Source organism: Cyprinus carpio, chromosome B6 (genome assembly GCF_018340385.1).
Source record: "Cyprinus carpio isolate SPL01 chromosome B6, ASM1834038v1, whole genome shotgun sequence".
In the NCBI taxonomy this organism is placed as follows: Eukaryota; Metazoa; Chordata; class Actinopteri; order Cypriniformes; family Cyprinidae; genus Cyprinus; species Cyprinus carpio.
In genome coordinates this window covers 16,580,963-16,604,330 of record NC_056602.1, presented here as the reverse complement: position 1 = coordinate 16,604,330, position 23,368 = coordinate 16,580,963, and the positions used below count along the sequence as shown (strand labels likewise).

The window sequence follows — 23,368 nt, the reverse complement described above, 5'->3', positions numbered from 1 at the left end:
ATGTACCAATAATTGTGTCAGACACCAGCAATAACTCTAAAACCAATAAAGACATTCAAGATCCATGTAATGCGTATGCAAAGATGCAGGTCTGAGAGGCAACATACACATCAATATTCTGCTTACCTCTTTGCTTTGGGCATTGATGCTGGGCACAGTTTCTGTTGGTCCAGTGGTACTGGGAGGGCCAGTGAAATTCCATTCATTAACAGGAGGAAAGGGTTCTATGGTTTTAAGGCCTGACGGCTCTGTGAACTCATTCTCATTATCCTGGAGGCTCTCTTCATAAAATTCCTGAATATCTGAAAAAATTGAGGTTGCATAGTCAAATACATGTGATTTATAAGCCACCAACAGAACTATAATCCCTACAAATGTTCACAGAATCAAAGTCAGAATTAAAGATACAAACTTTTATGAAAAAGCATCTACATAGCCAAGTGTTTCGATAACGATCCAATCCATAAAAACATGACCAAGCGTAAACACATTGTTTAACCTAAAAATTACAACCTGTATATGGCTTCAAGCCACAACATTGCATTTAAAGACCGGAATTTGTTGTAGCCTGCCACTTCTCTGAAGTACCAATGATTAAATTAATAATAGAATAAGTACTGGTGCACATTTAGTAGTACATTTAGGTGTAGATTTCAGATAAGCCGAGCCCAAATTAAATTCAGACAGCTTCAGTCTTTCAATCTTACACCATCAGCCACTATAAAGGGTCACACTTGCTTGTGTGTGTGTGTGTGTGTGTGTGTGTGTTTTGGATCTAATAATTTATTCAAAAATACATTAAAAGACATATCATACAAATGATGACTTACATGTGTTCTCTAATAAACACATTTTTAATTTCTGAATTACAGATCAGTTGTATATTTTTTTCAAAAAAGTCTAGCCGGTATATCAGTAAAAGTTCAGTGATGGTAACCAGATGGTTGCTGCAATTGACCACTTGAGAAAGGCATGTTGCTCTGAAGTGACTGTCCTTGTAATGCAATGCAATTTTTACAAGTCGCTTTGGATAAATGGATTATTGGTTACATACTGCTTCCCAATTTTACACCAAAAATAATGGCACCAAGAAGGAGCCTATTTACCATTATGCTTCCTTCAATACAACGGTACAAAATTTAATTGCAAAAGTTATCTTTATAGCTATTTCTGGAAATGTTCTGTTGGATTTTTTCAAAAGTAAAATTCTTATCACCACCAATTTCCTCTTCCATTTTATCTTAATTGCATAAACTCCCTAAAGAGCCTGCTTAAAAGGCAAACTCAAAGGATTTTCTTAAATTGACAAATTTACTTGAAATTACTGCACACAAAATGTTTAGACTACATTCCAAGCAAATACAAGCCAAGACACTTTCTGACAAATATAAAATTGCATTACTTTACAATGTTTTGTGATTACTGGATAAGGCCTTTAAAAATTTTTTATAGTGACTATGCCTACAAAAACAGATGAAATATTGAGTTTAAAAAAAATTGATGAAACACATGGGGGGGAAAATGGTTAAGAGATGAATTATTTTACAAAATAGATGAAATATTTTACAACCAAGCATAACTACAAAAACAAACAAAGGTTTCCATTCGTAAACCTTTTTAGATTTTATAATGCTTTCCATGAGAATGGTAACCTTACAATTTTCTCTGTGTCTTTTAGGAGCAAAACAACATATTTAAATTGTTAAGTGCAAACGCCTTTATTTGCAGTTGAATAATAAAAATAAAAAAAAAATTGCTGTAATATGTCATTGAAAATGTCAAACATGTCAAATAATGGTGAAGTCAAACCTGTTCCACCATCTTAGCACAACAAGACACGTGTTAAGAAACTTCCTTAAGGAAAACATTGTTTGTTCTAGCAGCAACGTACCTATAAGAGCCTGGAAGAGTTGACTCTGAAAAATATTGATGACTCTCTCAATTGAATGTCTGAGATGAGGGTCTCCGGTCTGACTGAGTTTAGTTCGGTATTCGTCCAGAAGCAGCAGTGCCCTCTGAGCATCTGAAAAACACATTATAAAAACCCTGCTGAGAAACACTGGCCAAACACAACAAAGTAAGATGCTTAAAAATATATTTAGAAAATGCATTGTTTTTTGTTTAGTTTTTTCTTTCTTTCTCATAACTTATAAGTTACATACTAAAATAGTATGGCTATTGGCTACACATCATTTTAAATATATACACATTTTAAAGAAACCTTACCTTTCTTTCTCACTGGCATGATCAAAACTCAAAGATTCAAAGTCTGACAACTGCGACTGCTGTAAACCATTGAATGACTGATCACTTTCACTTTCAGTCGCGTCACTTTGATTTCGTAGTGATCAAAAATCACCGGCGATCACTGACCGGGTCAGGCTGACATGTGAAAGCTCAAAGTCAATAGTCCTCCAATCCAATAAAATCTGTAAGAGACCACTTCACTCATAACACTGTCAGATGCGCCAGGACCCCGTGGACACTTTCCTACAAATTTGCTCAACTTTCTGCAGACGAGTGCATGGAGTAGTAAATCAACAAATCGCAGATTGCATTACAAACATTTGGAAAAACTATTTCCGATCTGTTGCAATGGGAGTGAAAAGGCAGAAATACTAATAATCCCTGCTAAAGTGCAAGTAAAGTTCACTCGCAGACGGGTTCCCGTTCACACATGTCTCCCGTTCCCTCTTGACTGGAGTCTTGGATCCGCACACGTCCGTAATCGAAACTTCTTCAGCGCACCACTTCCTCTTTCTTCTAGTGTTCCCGAAATTCCCAAACTTTCCTGCAAAATGGCGACCTTGATATGCAAACAGATCACATGATCCAGTGATCTACTGCCTTCCCTCTGCGCTCAAAGGAATCAGCACTCAGGTTTCTTCACTCAGCTGCTGCGAGAAAGCAGCCGGTGAAAGAGCTCTTTATTAAGTTTATCCTCACTTTAAGTAATGAAATCTGTTGAAATTACTGTATATAAGAACCATAGAACAGCAGTCTTGTGCAAAGTGCTTACTGTGCTAGTACTACAGCAGAATAGCTCTAGCCTATATATTTTGTTTAAATTTATTTGAAACTAGCATTGCTGTTGATTATATGTGGAGACTGGCTATATCCTCTTTATTTATTTATATCTGTCGGTAGATGTAAATTTCGTGACATCTGATCAAGACTCATAATCCATCAGCCTTTTTCTGCTGATGAAATGGCTGTGATTGAGGTTTATAGTCTCTTGAATGGCGAGCTGGAATTATCAAAATCCTGCTTTATGTACTGATTGCCTTCAGTACTATCACCCATAAGTATAAAAATGAAATAATTTTTAGTCAATTTATTATGCATCAGTTAGTTCCATTTCTATGATTTGAGTGGCGTTTCAAGATTGCTGATATTTTGTAAATAATAATGGGACATACAGATGTAGCCTACAGTTTGCATTTCTGGTAACAATGCTTGATGCATTTGTCTTAATTCTCATTGAAGGAGTAAAAATATATTACCTAAGTCATCAATTAATTTTAAAGTTATTTGATATTAATACTAAATATTAAATAAACCCCAGAATATAATAGCCTATTTGAATAATATGTTCACAGAGATGTCTGTTTCAGTGGAAAAACTGCACACATTATAAGCATTCATTCACAATTTAGTGTTTAGTGAAAATAATTAGCATATTGTTTAGTTTTGTAAGTTTGTTTCAGATGAGGCAACTTTTCATTGTGTCATCCTGTCAAAGGCATACTGTTACCAGCGAAGACAAAGCATGGCTAAGATTGGCTTTTGTTAGTTGTTTTGATGTTTGAAATGGCTTTTGTCATTTGAATCTTGTAAAGGATGGATGTCGAGTCACAGGGTGCTGTCACATTGCCACAGCTTGGGTGGGGTGAAGGCTGCCACACATAAAAAAAAAACAGTGGTGTCTTTTTTAAACGCCCATTAGAGTCAGAGGTTATTTTCCATAGCATTTCAGACACAAAGAAACTATGCTATGAATGACTGTACAAGCAGAAAATATTCACAGATTTACAATGATCCATTGATGAAAAATGTGTACAAATTGAAAGCCAACTGAATACTACGTCTGAGGAGTATTTCCACAGTTGTGACAGATACTTCTGCCACCCACACAGTTTGACAAGTCTAGTCTTGACTTGTAGTGTCTGGTTATGCCTTGTAAATATATTCTTACTATATATTCTACTGTGCTGTTTAACGTAAAGCCTGATTCACATAGCATTTCTTGTATACTGCTGAATGACCCACTGTACATGAAATTTAAGTTAATAATAACATCAGTTAATAAAAGTACACCCCAGTTCACCTCTAATATGCATGTACAGTATTTAGAATTTCCTTTCAATTTTCTTAATGATTTATGGAAAGTTACTTCTTGATTTTCTGTTTGCTTTAAATAAAGCTTTCATCGTTCACTGACTATGTATAATTACAGTTGCACACACCCTATGCTTTCTTTGGAGGCATGTAAGTGAAGAGCCTTGACATGGAATGCATGGCAGTAACCGGACCTAAGCACTTCTAACCCTTTATATTGAAGCAGTGGGTTTTACATAACACATCACATGGATTGTCTAATAATAAAGAGCATTTTAAAACACTATTGGGATATACATCAAGGGTGTATAAGATTCATACATAGATCCAGAACATAAATTTCAGGCTAAAGGCCACCCACAGTCTAACGAAACTGTCATTTATTAAATCCAACACACAGGGTAAATCCACACTTGGAAGGGAAGGAAGACATACACAACTGGTAGACCAGACAAAAACAGACTGAACAGACAGGGGCTTAATACACAGGATAACAAGGGAATTGGGAGGAACACAGGAGAACAGAATGACTAATTAAGAGACAAGGACAGGAACGACCAAATAAGGGCACATGAGGGAGAAACATAACTAAGACAGTCCAATCCTGACATTTCGCCACCCTCCCGGAAGGTGCGTCCTCGCACCTTAGAACCAACAGAGGGAGGGATGGGTGGGAACTGAGAGGACGCTCAGGAGGGGGGTGGCAGACAGCGTCCAGGGAGGTGATGACGAAGGGATGAGCCAAGGAGGAAACAGGAGGAACCAAGGCGGATCAGACGGAGGAAGGAGCCAGGGAGATGACAGGAGGGACTTGGAGGATCCAGTGCCAGGTGGGACCCAGGCCACAGCCATAATGGCGACCCATGGTGGAGCCGACGGAGGGTGGAGCCATGGAGGAGGAAGGGCTGACGACTCCAGGGGGCCCACGAATGGCAGCGGAGCAGGTAGTGGAGGAAACCGAGGGGGAGATGGAGAACCAATAAGCCAGGGCAACGGGGAGGATCCGGAGGGCCAAGGTGGAGGCAGGGATCCAGAAGGCAGCGGTGGAGCCGGAGCAACAAAGGATCGTGGAGGTGCCAAAGGGATTGAGGAGCCTGACAGAGCCAGAGGGATGAGGGAGCCCGGTGGAGCCAGTGGACTGATGGGCGACGGCGGAGAGAAGGGAGCTAGGAGCCATGGTGGAGCCACTGGGTCAATGGGCCGAGATGGAGTCTGGGTCTCAGAGGCTGGAGGTGGAGACCAGGGATTCTCCAGCCACTGTGACGATGGAGGATGGCAGATCCACAGAGCTCGCACCGTATTGATGGTGGGCTGAGGGCGAGCAGAGGGCCAGACGACAGTGGTGGAGGAGGAAGGAGAGGGTGGGTGTGCTGGCATTTGTGAACCTCCAGGCTTAACTTGGGATCAGAAGCCCTCTCAGGGCTGGACGTGGGAACAGGAACTTTCTCTGTGCTAAAATCAGGAACGGGAGGGACAGAGTTCACCGACAGAGGAGGAAGGAAAGGGGCAGGTTGGTAAACAAGTCAATTAAATTTTTCTTCCGCTTTGCGTTCTCCCAAATCCCTTTTCAGCTCACCCTCAGCCACAGCCCAAGGGGCGGAGCTCCTCTCAGTACTATCTCTGTCCACAGCTTTCTCCCTCGTGGCGGGCATTGTAGCTGGTTCTTGCACTTGGTCTGACGATCCATGAGGCTCTGGGGCGATCCTCAGCTCTTTCGCACTCCTATGCGATGGCTCATCAGTCGCAACGGGCTCTGTGCAGTGGGGTGATGGTGGGCTGGGCTCTGGGTCTGCCCATGTTCCGGATCAAGGGTAGACACTCTCCAGACACTTCCCTCCAGCTCAGTCCAGTGGTATCTGGAAGGTCGATGGGGCAATGGTAATTTGCCCTGATCCAGAACAGGGAGTTCAGCGCAGCATCGCCGAACGCTGTTAAAACGGCGAGCTGGCTGAAGTCAACCGCATACTCCAATAGGGAAAGGTCTTTACCGGCAAGGGAGGTGAACTTTGTGGCGAGGGAATCCATGGGGAACATGGGGAAACACTACGGAAACAAAAAATACAGAATAGAAAAAAGAAAACAAGTGGAGGGGAGACACATAGAATTTACTGTTTTGGGTCAGGTCTCTTATCACGATACGCTGCCGGAAGGAACGAAAGAGCCGTGGATAAACAAAACTGTAATTTATTAAATCCAACACACAGGGTAAATCCACATTTGGAAGGGAAGGAAGACACATGTACGCAACTGGTAGACCCAACAAACACAGACTGAACAGACTGGGGCTTAAATACAAAGGATAACGAGGGAATTGGGAGGAACACAGGTGAACAGAATGACTATTTAAGAAACAATGAGGACAGGAACAGGAACGACCAAATAAGGGCACATGAGAGAGAAACACAACAAAGACAGTCCAATCCTGAAATGTTACTTATTCCAAGTAAAGTGTATACCCAGATCAGATTGTTTTTTGTTTTTGAGTATGTCTGTGAAATCCTCTGGATTTGTTACTTTTAGATGGACAGAAATGCTGAATCCAAATGACAAAATTTTCTCTAATTTTATTATAGCCTGTAGCTGGACCCACAATGCCATGTTACAGTTCTTTACACCAGTCTGTTATTTTATATATCATGATATCAGATGAATCCGCCCAGTTGTTTTTCATGTCGGTCAGACAAACTGTTTCTGTAGGTGGTTCTTGACCAGAATATGATGCAAAGTGACCCAGACTTTATACTGATAGTCAAAAGTCTGGCTATGTGAGATTAGAAGCTGCTAACTAAGGTATACTTTTTCAACATAAATTGAGTATGTAAATAGTACATCAACAAGGGGAGTGCAAGGCAAAGTTAACCATAACAGTGCTATAAAGCACTGGATTGTCCAAAGCAATTCATAGTCCCCTCTTATCAACTATAATATTTCTTCCAGCATATGTTCTAATATATTTATGTTTATTGACAGAAACTGGGAGTCTGAATGCATTAAATTAACTAACCACAATTATTTGTTGTGATTCTGGATGTTTCAAGAATATGTTCTTTAATAAAACAATAGTTATTGAGGTGGAAAATGAAAAGCATAAAAGAAAAGAAATTCAATATTTTGTTTATGCCATGATTATGTGTGTGTGTGTGTGTGTGTGTGAGTGTGTGTGTGTGTGTGTGTGTGTGTGTGTGTGTGTGTGTGTGTGTGTGCTTTTTTATGCATTTTAATTAAGTTAGATTGTTTAAATATAATTTGAATCATTTTAAGTTGTCCTGTGGTCCTCTCAGAAGTTTGCTATTTGGGCCCCGGACCCCTGATTGAGAACCATTGTTATAAAGTAAACAGCAATTATCATATGTGACTGTATAATTGAATTGTAGGCAGGGTAAAATGATTCTTGGCATCCTGGAAGCAATTAATCACACAACACTAATGATCCCAGTCAAAGAATGCCAAGAGATTATTGTCATCTCATTTCTCATCTCACCTTGCACTGGCAAACTGTTAACAGCTACAATAGTGTCATATTTGCACCCAGTCAAAGCCAGTAATGCCCTGTAATCAATACAGAGGCACTGAAAGAGGCACTTTCAGATTTTCTTCTCTCTGAATATATCTGATGTGATTTCAACAAACCATCGCCTCTCATGTTTATTATCAGGTACATTTAATATGGGGTTCATATAATAATAATAAATTAATGATTTGTTTCATTAGATTAATAGCTTATATTGTATCAGTTTATGGACTTTCACCTTCATAGTGCCCGTTTAATGCAATTTTATACCTTCATTTAAAAATGCATGAATTTTTCACTGGGTCTATCAAACAATAATATGATTACTTGTAACACTGCCTTTTTCCATTTATTGGTATCCTTTTTGCTTTCTGAAATGCAGAGAGAATTGCAGGAAAGAATGACCATTTCAATATGAGTTATAAGAGCTATTGAGATTTGTGTTACCGATTGTGATGTGTCTGAAGCTGGCAAGGTTTGAATGCTTTATTGCAGACTCAGGAATAATAATAATCAAGTAATATGTATAAAAATTGTGTTTCATTTTCTTAAGCAGCGGTATTGCATCACTCAGAGCAGATCTCATTAGTGAGAAAGCAGAGATCCAGCAGTTAAGCTGCAGATCAGCAGCACTGACAAACTGTCTCATAAAAGCACATAAAATGTCTGCACCTGTTATGGGTTTTTAATTATTAGAAATGAATGAATAACACTGAACAAAGGTCATTTGGTTTTAGTAATGACTTGTGAAGGCTGGAACCATAGGTTTGAAACTGTGAAGTAGTCTAACATGAAACAGAAGCTCAGTTGGACATTTTCATTAGATAATAAAAGATAAGATGTAAATCAAGTCATAATACACAGTATTACACGATCTGTTTGGGATATATTTACGAAAATATTGCATTCTATTTCTATAAATACTCTATTTTGTAACAATTTTAGCATCCGTTGTATAAGGGTGTCTTGTGTTTCTCTTTTATTTGTAAAATCTATTAACGATATATAATTATAATGTAATTACACTGTCAAAAAACACTGGATTCAATATTCATTCATCCATCCGTTTTCCTTACCACTTGTTTGGATGTAGGAGCCTGGAAGAAAACATTGAGTTGTTAATTGATGTGTGTTTACTGGCACCTTGTGGATATACTGATGCAGTGTCAAAAATGTGAGTAAAAGCCGTGCTTTGTCTGTTTTTTTTATGGTGTGTATGATGACGAATAGGAAGGTAAGATTTGTTTCAAAACTCTAAAGTTTGTCAAATTAGTGTTACATGCTATTATATGTTGTCAATCATTATGAATTGAAACAGTTAAACCTCATGTTGTTCCAAAGCTGTATAATTTTATTTCTTATGTTGAACACAAAATAAGATATTTTGAAGAATGTGGGTAATCAAACATGCTATGGGTAATCAAACCACGCTTGTCACAACTGACTACCACAGTATTGAAGGAAAAAAATCTATGGAAATTATTATTTATTAATTACAAATTATCTTCTTTTGGATTCAGCAGTTAAAAAAAAAAAAAAAAAGTCATAGAGTTTTGGAACAACTTGAGGGTAAGTAAATGATGACAGAATTTTTATTTTTGGGTAAACTATCCCGTTAAATGTATTTTAAAAATCCTAAAAGAATGTTTAAAAGAAAAAAAAAATCAATTTTGAAGAATTGGGTGAATTCTAAATTGATTTAGTTATACTGTATATATACATATATATACATATACATATACATATACATATATATATATATACAGCTGCATCTCAAAAAAATGGAATATCGTGAAAAAGTTATTTTTGTAACTAATTTCAAAGAGTACAACTTTTAAGTAAATAATTCAAAAGTTTTTTTTTTTTTTTGATTACTAGAGCTTACAGCTCATTAGAATAATCAAAAAAAGGATATGCAAAACAGAAAAGTTTAAGTTCGTTAAAGTATTTTCATTTATGCACACAATACTTTGTCGGGGCTCCTTTAGCTCAAATATTAGCATTTACGGAACCCATCTCACTCGCAAAGCCCTCTGCATCGCAGGTGATCCCACCCACCCGTCACACAGCTTCTTCAGTCTGCTGCCATCAGGGAGGAGACTGCAGTGTCCTCAGGCCAGGACCAGCAGACTGAAGGACAGCTTCATCCATCAGGCTGTCAGGAAGCTGAACTCGCTCCCGAACTTTTTATTTTTTATTATATGTCTTTTTTACATTCCCCTATTGTATAGTTGTATCTTATATTTTATATTTGATCTAGATTTTTAGGCTCTACTGTTAGTGTTATCTGCATGCACCGGTGGTCTGAGAGTAACGCAGTTTCAATTCTCTGTATGTATGTACTATACATGTGGAAGAATTGACAATAAAGCAGACTTGGACTTGACTTGATCAGTGAGGTGTGGCATGGAAGTGATCAGCCTGTTCAGCTTGTCAGCAGATGGAGGCATAAAGTGCTCCAAAACCTCCTGGTGGACGGCTGCATTGACTTTGGACTTGATAAAACACAATGGACCAACACCAGCACACGTCACGGTACCCCAAATCATCACTGACTTAGGAAACTTCACACTGGACTTCAAGCAGCTTGGATTCTGTGCCTCTCTAGTTTTCCTCCAGACTCCAGACCTTGATTTCCAAATGAAATGCAAAATTTACTTTTATCTGAAAAGAGGACTTTGGACCACTGAGCAACAGTCCAGTTCTTTTTCTCCTTAGCCCAGGTAAGATGTTTCTGGTGTTGTTTCTGTTTCAGAACTGACTTGGTAGCCCTTTTCCAGAAGATGTCTGAGCATTGTGACTCTTGATGCACTGAATCCAGCTTCAGTCCTCTCCTTGTGAAGCTCTCTCAAGTGTTTGAATCGGCTATGTTTGACAGTATTCCCAAGCTTGCGGTGCACCTTTTACTAACCAATTTCTTCCTTCCAGTCAACTTTGCATTTAATATGCTTTGATACAGCACTCTGTGAACAGCCACCCCTTTCAGTAATGACCCTTTCTGACTTCCCCTTTTTGTGGAGGGTGTCAATGACTGTCTTTTGGACCATTGCCAAGTCAGCAGTCTTCCCTATTATTGTGATTTTAAAGAACAAGAGATACCCAGAATTTATACTGTCATTTAATGAAACTCAAATGTAAATATTCTATTATTTTGAGATACTGGATTTTTCACTTTCATGAGCTGTAAGCTCTAATCATCAAAATTTAAAAAAAAAAAAAAAAAACTGTCAAATGATTAATGCTGTCAAATGATTAATCGTGATCCAAAATACGTTTTTGTTTACATAATATATGTGTCTGTGCTGTGTATGTTTATTATGCATATATAAATATGAAAACATGCATGTATATATTTAAGAAAAATATGTTTTTTATATATTAAATTTATTTATATATAATATATTAGTATAAATATATAACTCTATATACGTGTAAATATTTCCAAAATATATGCTGTATGTGAGTGTATATATATATATATATATATATATATATAAAAAACAAAATTAATATAAGTAGTATTGTTGGTTATTTTGTGAGTCAATTTTTCTGTCCCTAGCCTTTACAGAAATATTACACTTGAAAACACTTTAGGGTTACAATTTCTTTATATTTTAAAATGAACAATGTAGATGCATTACTTAATGTAGAGCATTAGTAATGTAGAGCTTTAATTTTAATAAAAAGTAACTAAGTAATGTAATTGGTTACTTTTTTAGGAAGTAACGCAATATTGTAATGCATAACTTTTAAAAGTAACTTTCCCCAACACTGATGATGTAAATGACATAAAAAACCAAAACAAAATGCAAAATAAATATTATAAAGTCTCCTCTCCAGCCACCCTACAACATGCCCTCTAGACCCAATCCCCTCACACCTCCTCCAAGTAATCTCTCCTACACTCTTACCAGCACTCACACACATCATCAACACATCTCTCCTCACGGGTACCTTCCTCACTGCATCCAAGCAGGCTCGGTTAACCCCACCGCTCAAAAAAAACCTACATTAAACAATTCACTTACAGATAGCTACAGACCTGTCTCTCTCCTTCCATTCATAGCGAAAACCCTAGAAAGAGTTGTTTTCAATCAGTTATCATTGTTTCTCTCACAGAACAATAAACTGGACATTAACCAGTCAGGTTACAGGAGTGGCCATTCAACTGAGACTTTGCTACTGTCAGTCACTGGTGACTTGAGGATTTGAGGATTGCAAAAGCTGATTATAAGTTATTATTTTTTTTTATGTTTGTTCTGTTTTTTGCTTTTTAAATCGTCAATTATTAATTTCTGCTGTCTGATCTTTGGGCACCACAGGGATTCCACTTCGCTGGTTTGAATCCTATCTCACTGTTAGGTCTTTCAGGGTGGTTTGGGGAGGGGAGGTATCCAAAGCACATCAACTTGTCACTGGGGTTCCTCAGGGATCAGTTCTTGGACCCCTCCTCTTCTCCACACACACAACATCACTGGGTCCCATCATACAGGCACATGGCTTCTCCTACCATTGCTATGCTGATGACATACAGTTCTATCTTTCATTTCAACCAGATGATCCAATGGTACAGTAGCTGCATGGATCTCAGGCTGCCTGGCGGACATCTCAGCATGTATGAAAGAATATCACCTACAGCTCAACCTGGCAAAGACTGAGCTTCTTTTCTTCCCTGTCAATCCAGCTCTACAGTATGATTTCTCCATCCAGCTAGGTTCTTCTACAATTACCCCATCAACTTCGGTCAGAAATCTTGGTGTAATCTTTGATGACCATCTGACCTTCAAAGACCACATTGCAAAGACCGCTCGATCTTGCAGGTTTGCATTGCACAACACCAGAAAGATCAGGCCCTTTCTAATGGAGCATGCTGCACAACTTCTTGTCCAGGCCCTTGTCATTTCTAGGCTGGACTACTGCAGTGCTCTTCTGGCTGGTCTTCTATCAAGCACAATCAAGCCTCTACAAATGATTCAGAATGCAGCGGCACGACTGGTCTTCAACAAGCCCAAAAGAGCCCATATTACACCTCTCAATGTCTAAACATGTTATTACAAGCACTTCCTGTGTCTGTTTGCCTCTTTAAGAAGAATTGAATTGCTTTATGTATGCCCCAATTGTAAGTCGCTTTGGATAAAAGTATCTGCAAAATGATTAAATGTAAATGTAAATAATGAAAGTAGTGGTCTCCTGGAGTCGTGTCACTGGTGTTACCGTTTAACAAAAATCTTTTACTTTGAAATAAAAATCACACTGATGACAATACTTGCCTTCCTTCTTCCTATTTCATGAAGATCTATGAAAGGCCCATGATAAGTCCACTGTCTCTTTTCAGTTATCAGAATTTTCTTTCATTTATCTAATGAATTCACATGAAGCTTTTAGGTGGACTCACTGGTATGACCTACATTATTGTCAGTGAATGTAAAAAACTAGAAAACAAATGGATTAAACTACTTAATTTAGTAGGTATACCATGACTGACCACGTATGGTTTGATACCTTGCAGAAGCTATTTAGTAACATGCATTTTTCATGAAAATTGTCACTGGTGTTACTGTCACTGGTGTTACCTTCCTTATGGGTAACACCAGAGAAGATCAGTTTATGTTTATGTTCTTTTACTAACGGCTTTCACTAATTGCCAAATGCATGCCAACTGTAACAATCAAGACTCACCTACTTAATTATAGTTGAAGAATAAGGATCTTTGGTCTTGTGTATGTCACTGGTGATTCATTGTCTCACTGGTGTTACTGGGTTTTTTTTTCTGTCACATGTGGTATGATAATAATTTTACATCCATTGAATTCTGCTACACTCAAGATTTAAGATTGAAAGGATTGCATCATTACTTGTTTATAACTGTGTTTCAAATATTTTCATAGCAAATACATGGTTGCACAAACGAACTAACATCATTCAATCACACTTTTAACAAACCTGATTAAAAGAAATAAAACATAATCTCCTTTTCTGTTGCATAATCATTTTTTTCTGTAACTCTGACTACATGTGCTGAAAAAATTGAGAAATGGTATTTCATAAAAAAAAAAAAAAACTTTAATATTGCCAAAGTAAGGTAACACTATTGACAAAAAATGGTACATGTGGTCTTTAAATAAATGCACAAAAAAGATTAAAAAAAAATTATTAGTTTAAATGTTAGAAAAAGAAATACATTTTAAGACATCTTGCCAAACCAAAAGCGGACATTTCTGTAGAATGACCCATATATATATTGTATTAAATTCCTGCCTTTCACTATAGCCAATGGATTAAAAGAATAGTTCACCCTAAAATTAACATTTTTTCATCGTTTACTCATCCTCATGTCTTTTCAAACCTGTATAAGTTTCTTTCTTAGGTTGAACACAAAAGAAGATATTTTAAAGAATTTTGAAGAACCAAACAGTTGTTGTAGCATTCTTCAAAATATCTTCTATTTTTAACATAAGAAACAAACTCCTTGGTTTGGAGTGACATGAGGGTGAGTAAATGATGACAAAATTCTCATTTTTGGGTGAACTATCCCTTTAAATGCTGATTCACTTTAGTAAATAGTCAAATAATCTGTCATCATTTCCTCATCCTCAAGTTGTTCCAAACTTGTATGAGTTTCTTTCTTTTGTTAAACATGAAAGATATTTTAAAAATGCTGGTAACCAAACAGTTGCTGGTAGCCACTGGCTTCCACAGTATGAAAAAAAAAAATACTATGCAAGTCAATAGCTTCCAGCAACTGTTTGGTTACCAGCATTCTTCAGAATATCTTCTTTTGTGTTAAACAGAAGAAAGAATACATGTTTGGAACAACTTGAGGGTGAAGAATTTGTTGTTGTTGTTGTTGTTGTTGTTTTTTCCCCTCCTAACACATTTGGCTTATAATAATGGTCATATATCATGCAAGGTAACTCACAGCCATTATACACTCTCAGGAGAAAAAAAATGGAACAGAAGTGGTCACTGGGACTGTACCCTTTCAAAAGTTATTAATATGTACTAATATATACACCTTTTGAGATAAGACTGAGTTTCTAGATGATGTTCAACACCTACCTGCACTCACAAAATCAATCACACTGATTTTAGTCGTGTAGCAACAATTATTGTCCACTAGATGGAGATAATATCCTTTAATTGTAAGAAGCACAACACACTAAGCATCAATGATTTCTTAAAATCAAATAATTGTTTATTGTTTAAATTATTGCTGAAAATCCATTAAGAATTTAAATACAGTTATACTGTAAAATTATTATTATTATTATTATTATTATTATTATTATTATTATTATTATTATTATTATTATTATTATTATTATTATTATTATTATAAGGTTAGTGTCCAAAAAAGCAGTTTCCCTTTGTGATAATTATATACACCACACAATATGTTACAATGTGTGTCTTATAATGTGTACAAAATGTCAGCATGTCAGTCTTATTCCTGAGAAATAACAGGTCAAAACAATCCCATACTGAAAAAAAGATTTACATAAAAGTATTTATTTATTTATTTTATTTTTTTATTTTTTGCTTTTATCAAAAATGTTGTCATATATAAATATGTAAATAATATATAACATATATAATATTTAAATACATGTTATTTTTTGGCATAAAAATAAAATAAAATAAAAATATAGTATTTATACAACTATACCTACACTATTAGTGAAACAGTATTACACCCTCCCTAGTACATATGTGACCCTGCACCACAAAACCAGTCGTAAGGGTCAATTTTCCAAAACTGAGATTTATAAATCATCTGAAAGCTGAATTAATAAATAATAACAATAATAATAATAAAAAAAAGCTTTCCACTGATGTATGGTTTGTTAGGATAGGACAATATTTGGCTGAGATAACTATTTGAAAATCTGAAATCTGAGGGTGCAAAATAAATAAATAAATACATTTTGAGAAAATTGCCTCCAAAAAAAGTCCTTGGCAATACATATTACTAATCAAAAATTACGTTTCAATATATTTACCGTAGGAAATTTACAAAATATCTTCATGGGACATGATCTGTACTTGATATACTAATGATTTTTGGCATAAAAGAAAAATTGATAATTTTGACCCATACAATGTATATTTGAATATTGCTACAAATATACCCCTGCTACTTATGACTGGTTTTGTGGTCCAGCCAGGGTCACAATATTATGTGCTTAATGACAATAAATTACTATAGTGCAATCTGAATCACTGAATCTGCCATCTTTAATTAAGTCTTGACTGTGATTTATGAATAAAGTTCTCACACATTTGCCATAGCTATAAATTGCGTAAACACATATTTATATTGGTTCTCATTGGTGACTGCAAAAAAATATAAAACAGGTTATTGAAAACTCCACAAGGTGGCATGAGAGACTTCAGAGTTCTCACCCACAGCCTCTGATACTGTGATTCTTGCTCTGTTTATCCAGGAGCAGCCAGATCACTGCACTGAGAAATTCACACAGAGAGAAAGACTCAGAGCTGACACACTCACTATTCTTCTTCCATGGATTGCTAAAATAGAGATGACTTACCAATACAAATTTGAACCATGCCAATATTATGAATTCCCGGGATGCTTACGCTTGGCCTTGGGATGATGCATTGCATGAATGGAACCATAAGGAGGCAACAAAGATTTAGAGCAGCACTTGAATAGAAGCAATTTTGTTCGACATGGATTCTACTAAACAGATTTCTGGATTTTCACAAGACCAAGCAATAGAGGGACTTGGAAAGTCTTATTGAGAAGATATGTGAGTGATGTCAGAAAGTTACATTTAAATGATTACATCCAAATGTAATCAATTTGATTAAATAAACTGGTAAGTTACATTAAAATTCTGCAGTGTAGCAATGTTTTTATAATTAATTTTAGTAAAATTTAAATGTTTAATAATTACTCTTGAGATTATATTTACTATATGTATTATATTTAATATTAATATAATTATATTTGAATACATTATATTTATATAATGTATTATAATTATATTATATATTACTAAATATAATAAATATCAACATTCATATTGTTTTTATTTCGGGGTAAAATGTGAATTTGGATCAAAAAAGAAACCAAAAAAATTCAGTTAAACCCAAACCAAGACCTACCGACACAATGACCTTTGGGTATCAAACATTGCTTTCTCTCAAACACACACTTTTCAGTCTGTTTCCTATAGACATAATCACAAAAGACTAATATCACTAAAGCCCGCTGACAGCCATATTTACAGGATTTTAATAGTAGGAAGAATCTTTCTAACAAGAGCAGAGACAATCCCAAGGGTAAAACATCTAATGATAAGTCGATTTAAAGACTTGTTAGCACAAGGATGTGCATTTTTAAAGCTGCAGTGCTGTTGACCCTTACAGGTGCTCTGACTGTAATCATACTAAAGAACTTGTAACTATTTTTAAGTGATGTTCTTTAGAATGCTATTAATGATTCATTTTGTTGCTCCCTGTCACAGACCCTTGATATGTGCTTATGGACACATCTTGTGTGTGCAAATGGTGGAATTCAATTCGACTTTCTGAACCCATATTGATCTCTAAACCCCATTGAACACAGTCAACAAAGACTTGCACGCAAAATCAATGTGCTCCAAATATGTGCTCACACAAAAATCGTGCTTAACACATCTGCTGTTCTTGGTTTAGATGTTGTCTGATAGTTACGGCTTCAATAAGACTGACATCTAATGCACAGGGCTATTTATTAAGACATTATGTAAGACAAATCATTAGCCAGCAGAATCATTTAGATGTGATGAACCAGTTGGTTCTCATGAGAACCCATGTAAGTCCTGTCTTATGCCCTAACCTCATTAAAGTTCATGAAAAAGCCCCTTGAACCAACATAAACTTGACCACTTATAATGCAGCATTTAGATGCATGTATGAATGCATGCAGTCAGACTTGCTTTTTAGCCCTTCGTAGTAAAGCATTTAGACACCTCTAGCTAAACTAGACAATTCAAGCATTATAATTACTTGAGCTTGTGGTAAGTTAAATGAATGAGATCAATAGTTCCCTTATTCTATTTGTTCTCTTCCGTTGTTTTCAAAGATGCTGTTTTTAACAAGTACTGTCAACAAGCATTTTTAGCAGTTCATTAGACAAGTGTCATCTTGTATGCTGCTAAAATGTGGTCATGGCGTCTTTCTCACCACATTGTATACAGAGGGTCCACCTTTATGCAGGTTATGGCTTGTTGGAAATGTATCATTCATAGACCAAACCAGAAAAAAAGGAATCTGGAAATGATCCAAATTCCTTATATCTCCATGATCTCCTAGATGGATGCATTTCACTTATGTTCCCTCATTCTAATTCCACTCTACTAGTTCCCGAACTAGCCTTGATCTTCTACTTTCTTCACATGGGCTTGTTTCCCTTTGTTGTTGAAAGCATGATGGCCCAGAACCCCGTCCATCTGTTGTTTCCTCTGGCGGTGTGTACACCTACTTGTGACACTGATACTTCCACTCCCTACTTCCCACAAGATTTTGATTGGCTGCCTGCTCATTAAAACCAGCTTGTTTGGAAGTAATTTAACACACACCCATGTCTAAGGTAAACAGGTAGAAGGGTGTTTGGCCTATAGCCTATATAATATGCATAAAATATTCTAGCACTCTTGGTTTTGTGCACATTGTGACATTTCTGTCAGACTTCGAACTGCTACACAAATGCAATTTATGAAATACTTTCGTAGTCTTTAAAATGGCTATATTTTAAACTGTTACTTTTATAATACAATCAGATCACTTTTTGAAATGGTCTGTTAAAATGACTGTATTCAGCCAGTAGCTAAAAATAGCTTTCAGTATTTAAACTTCAAAGTTCAGTAACACTTGAGCTCCTCATTTCATTTCTAAGAGGACTTTGTGTTTTTGATCTGTTCTACAGAGTCCTTTTCATAAATGCTACATCGAACACTAACATATAATTGATTTACAAATTTGCCATCTTGTTACAAAAGAAATGAGTGTTAATGCAATGTAGATGAATTATCTTAATTTCCAAATAAAATGTTATGCGCGCACACACATATATAAATGTACGTATATATATATAAATGTGAGCAATGTGGCCTAAAAAATGTGAATATAAATGAAAGAATCCACACAGTCAATTTTATTTAACGCAATATAATTTATACCAGATCTTGGAGTCTTAAAGGCCTGAATAATTTACATTGATGTACATTTACTTTTGACAGGCTGATGAAAAACATGAACTGCATCTGAAGATAATGCTGGTTCAATTATTCTTGCCCATACAGCTCCAACATTAAAAACTCATGAGAAGTCATAAAAGGAAAAAAAAAGAACAATAACAACAACAACAACAAACAAATTTAAGAACTCACAAAATAAATTTCGGTTTATTGTCGCACAACAAATTTCACACATACATCAAACAGGCCACAAATAGATAGCAATTTAACAGACAAGAAAGAAAAGAAGAAAATTCTTTTCTTTTGGCCTTGCCCTCTCATACAATCCAACTACGTATGATACAACTGATGTACATACACAAAGTTACTGGAATGCTTTGAATTAATGTTTTTTTTTCATGGTTTTCTGCAATTTTTCATTTCTTTTTTTGCGTAGTTTTTTACAAGTTTCTTTTGAGATAACATGACATGGTCAAACCACAAGTAAAATCTATTTCATAGAGAAGCATCAACTTCAAAGCACCGTTTTGTAACCAGAGATCACTGTCAAAAATGGCTGACCTCCTAACAATATGTACAAAAATATAAAATGTAAATAAAAATACAAACAAATTTTTCCTTTTAAAGTATTTTGTAAGAAGGTAGAGCTTTGAAGTCTTGGTTGTTTCTACAAAATCTGCAGTTAGGTGTGTGTACACGGATGCTGGACTCTACTTGATGATGACCATGTTTTTCCTCCCCCAGTGGACGAGTTAAGGAAAGGAGGGATGAGAAGATTTCCAGCAGAGTAGCTTCTTACACATCAGTCTTTTGCTTCTTGGTTTCAACATCATCCTAAAAACAGTGGCCAAACAGAGTTAAAACACTACAGTTTGTACGGTCAGACTTACACACGTATGTAAGGATTTCACTGCATAGTAGAAATTACCTCATCATCATCATCATCATCCTCAGCCGCTCTTTTTCCTGTGCCACCCTCAGCCTCATCATCATCTTCATCATCATCATCATCACCTGTAATGTAGTTACTCATTCTTAGCATTGCATCTTTGTTTATATGCCTTGATTGTCAACACATAGGTGGAGCTACAGCAGGATGTTTTTTTAATCATTCTCATCATTCAATTTGTTTATTTAAGGCCTTGCCTTCTCCATCATCTTCCTCATCCTCTTCAGCCACCTCATCATCCTCCTCATCTACTTCATTTTCTGGATCGCCATTCTCCTCGTTTTCCTAAAATATAAAACATTATGAGTTATCATGGGTAGCACCTGAGTTCATTTGGAAACTATTACAAGCAGTACTGGGCAATGAAAAGAGAAAAGTTGTGGAAACTAACCGCATTTCCATTAGCAGGGGCATCCTTTCCGTTTTCTGCCTCCTCAACCTGCTTCTTTTCTTTAAGGTCCTAAGTGAAGAAAAATATGGCTTTGTAATTGCTTCAGTTACTTATCTGATGTAGGAAATTAAACTAGACCGATGCTGAATTCACATCCTCTCTTATTTGTGGAACGTGCTTTCATTTCACATTTGAAACGCGACACTTCCACACTCTTTATTCATTGGATGTCTTTCTCTTCCATCCCCGCCTGGTTTAAAGACCATACTGAGGTGTTGTAATTTGATACGTCGACGGCGTTAGCACCAATGCGCGCTGTAGTTCAGTTTATAATCCACATCACTGCGCTTGATAAAGACACGCCCGCTAAAAAACTACAACTCCCAGATCACAATTAGTGAATATTTTAACTCAGCCAATAAGAGCGCGAACTCGACCAAAGAGAGGCAGGACCGACAAACCTCGGAGAAAGAGAGGGAGTGAGAGAAAGAGAAAGAGACAGAAGTGGGGAACAATAGCGTTGTACTATTGGGCCTTTAACAATTTGTTTTTTCAAGCACTATATTGCTGTTCCCTCGAGGATGACCATTATTCTTAAGCGAAATCAAATTATGCAACACGCTGCATCTTCATGATTTGAAAACGCAGACTTTCCTCGCTCTGAGTACCGCAGGATGTGCTTCCATTCAGCAGCTTGCTCGTATTAATAAATGTAGGTCATAATCCTCAGCTTTTAAGCCGGTTAGCGTCTACATCACGCCTGCAACGCCTTCTCGCACCGTCACAATTACATGTAACCACCACTGAGCGTCAGTGAGCCACAGATGAATAATGAACATATGCCACTACATACAGGATGATACGGACCCATATACTGATCAAACAAACAGCGTGGGCAACCTTTTAGCCTGAAGCGGAAATCATCTCCGCATTTCATAGACAAACTTAAGAGACGTAACGTTAAGCTTATCAAGACTGGGACGCTGCAAAAATAATCATAATAATAATAATAAAAAAAGCTTAACAAAGAGAAAAAAAAAGACACGGGTCAGAAATGTTGTGCCCACAACTGGTAGACGAGTCCTGTGATCTTTGTGTGAGCACCACACGCTTGATAAGTCCGGTGGAAAACGATCGCTTACATTGATAGACTGTACGGGGCCGTTCACACAGTACGCGCTCTTGCGCTCACAAGCAGCTAGACGGAGCGCAACGGAATGGAACGGGACGTAACTAGGGCTCTCGAGATGCGTTTTTAAAAGTTAAACGGAGCCGCTGCGTCTTAAAAACGCGGCGCGCATGCACGAAACGATAGAATAACTGCGAGACGCGTCGCAACGCTCAAAGACGTCGGTCTAGAATAGGTTTATCTATGTAAATAATACAAAATACAACAGCTGGACGCGAGAAGGCATCCTGCACGGAGCTCCCTTAACTTCGGTGCTCGCGCTCAGCTCCGGAGCAGACCGCGCGCTACAATAGGAACTCATTCAGTCAGCCAGACTGCTGCATCCGCAGCGGGGTTTCGCGGGATAAGTTCACGCACAGACATCGCCGATAGAAATAATTCCATATCTCGATACCCGCTCATGCAAAGTGGAAGAAGAAAAGAGACCTATTTTCTTTCAAGAAATTATCAGCCACCCCGACAAAGCCGGACTGTAGCCCAATAAAGCTCATATCCTAAGTAGTTTAATCAATAATGTATGGTAAACTCTCATTTTCACTAAGAAAAAGTGAAGTGTAACCTGAACTTCACAGAACTTAAAAGGCAGCGCGACCTAACGCTCCCGTTAAACCGTAAATCCGAGGTAGGTTGGCTCTAATGTTTACAACCTATTACTAAGATTAAATTCCGTTTTCATTACACTTGAAATATCGGTCAAAGATGCAGTAGCCATATTTCACAGACCGGGGACATTCCGAGTGGCATCGTGAATCGTGAGGGCTGCAGTAACTTGTGACAGATCGGGCTGACGATCCAGCGCGTCTCGCGGACTGAGCGAGGCACCTTCAATAATCGAGCCATAAGAAGAAACTCGTGCAACAAACCATATACGCGGAGCAGAGATGCTTACGATCATCTGCGTCCATCTCTCTCACTATACTTTTTAAAGAGGAACCGAAAAACCGCTTGCATAAACAAAGGACCCGCGTAGAATCCGAAAAAAAAAGCCTTTTAGTTGCAAATATCTCTGAAAAGAAGTCCAGCTTCAGCACACCTAACATTTACCATCCACGAAAAGTCTTCAAAGTGACAGTGAGAGGTCAAAACACCGACGAAATTTGCAAACAGTGTTCCGGTAATGCTGTATGCCTATTTCCATGCCAAATTCCATATTTCATATAGTTCGTTTATTCAAATTAATAAAACGCAGCATCTCTACAAATCAGTGTATAACGTTAACTGTAGTTAAGTTGCATTACCTTGGCGGAGACTTCCGAGCTGGTATCGACTTTTGTGTCAGCCATTTTTCCTAAAGGTTAAGAATATAATGGGGTCTCGGAACAAAATAATATAAAGAGAAATACGAGATGTGTATAATTTATATTTTTTTTTAAAAAAGACTATTAAGCGTCTGTAGCGAGCTCGCGCAGCGGCAGAGCAGTTAATATAGAAGACTGGGCGGAGCTTTAAGGCGGGTGTTTTCAGTGATTGGTCAGTGTTGCAAAAACTCCGCTCCTCTGATTGGTCAAGATGGAACAATGGACAGTATTTCTACAAAGTCAGACTCCACCTCCAAACCAACCTCTGACTCATTTATGTGTGGAATAACTGTCGATCCATACTATCCTGGTCAACCTCCCCTTGATGGATGGCCTAGATCTTTTTTTTAAGGATCATCATACTTTCCTTAAAAAATAAAATTAAAAAAACTTGCGTACGTAAGACGTAAGACGACATTAACACTGCCCTGAAATATATAATGGTCCAAACCATCTTAAACATTTAATTTTACTCACAGAAAGTCAAA

The 23,368-nt window shown here is 37.1% G+C and overlaps 2 protein-coding genes across 2 annotated transcripts in view; both read right to left on the bottom strand.

Moving 5' to 3' along the window:
• The window catches only part of LOC109097926 (disks large homolog 1-like), a 129,965-nt gene extending 127,170 nt beyond the window's left edge, over positions 1–2,795 (bottom strand). The window contains 3 exon segments of the mRNA XM_042725908.1: positions 127–302; positions 1,892–2,023; positions 2,227–2,795. Of these exon segments, the coding sequence (XP_042581842.1) occupies positions 127–302; positions 1,892–2,023; positions 2,227–2,245 (327 nt within the window). The 5' untranslated portion in view covers positions 2,246–2,795.
• A 16,192-nt stretch (positions 2,796–18,987) lies between these two features.
• On the bottom strand, positions 18,988–22,986 carry LOC122137676 (prothymosin alpha-A). The gene is made up of 5 exons (XM_042725907.1): positions 22,821–22,986; positions 20,394–20,462; positions 20,200–20,287; positions 19,982–20,067; positions 18,988–19,887 (listed from the first exon to the last, which is right to left on the bottom strand). Exons 1-5 carry the CDS (start codon positions 22,863–22,865, stop codon positions 19,849–19,851), a joined length of 327 nt encoding a protein of 108 aa, XP_042581841.1. The 5' UTR covers positions 22,866–22,986; the 3' UTR covers positions 18,988–19,848.
• Between the last annotated feature and the right edge of the window lie 382 nt (positions 22,987–23,368).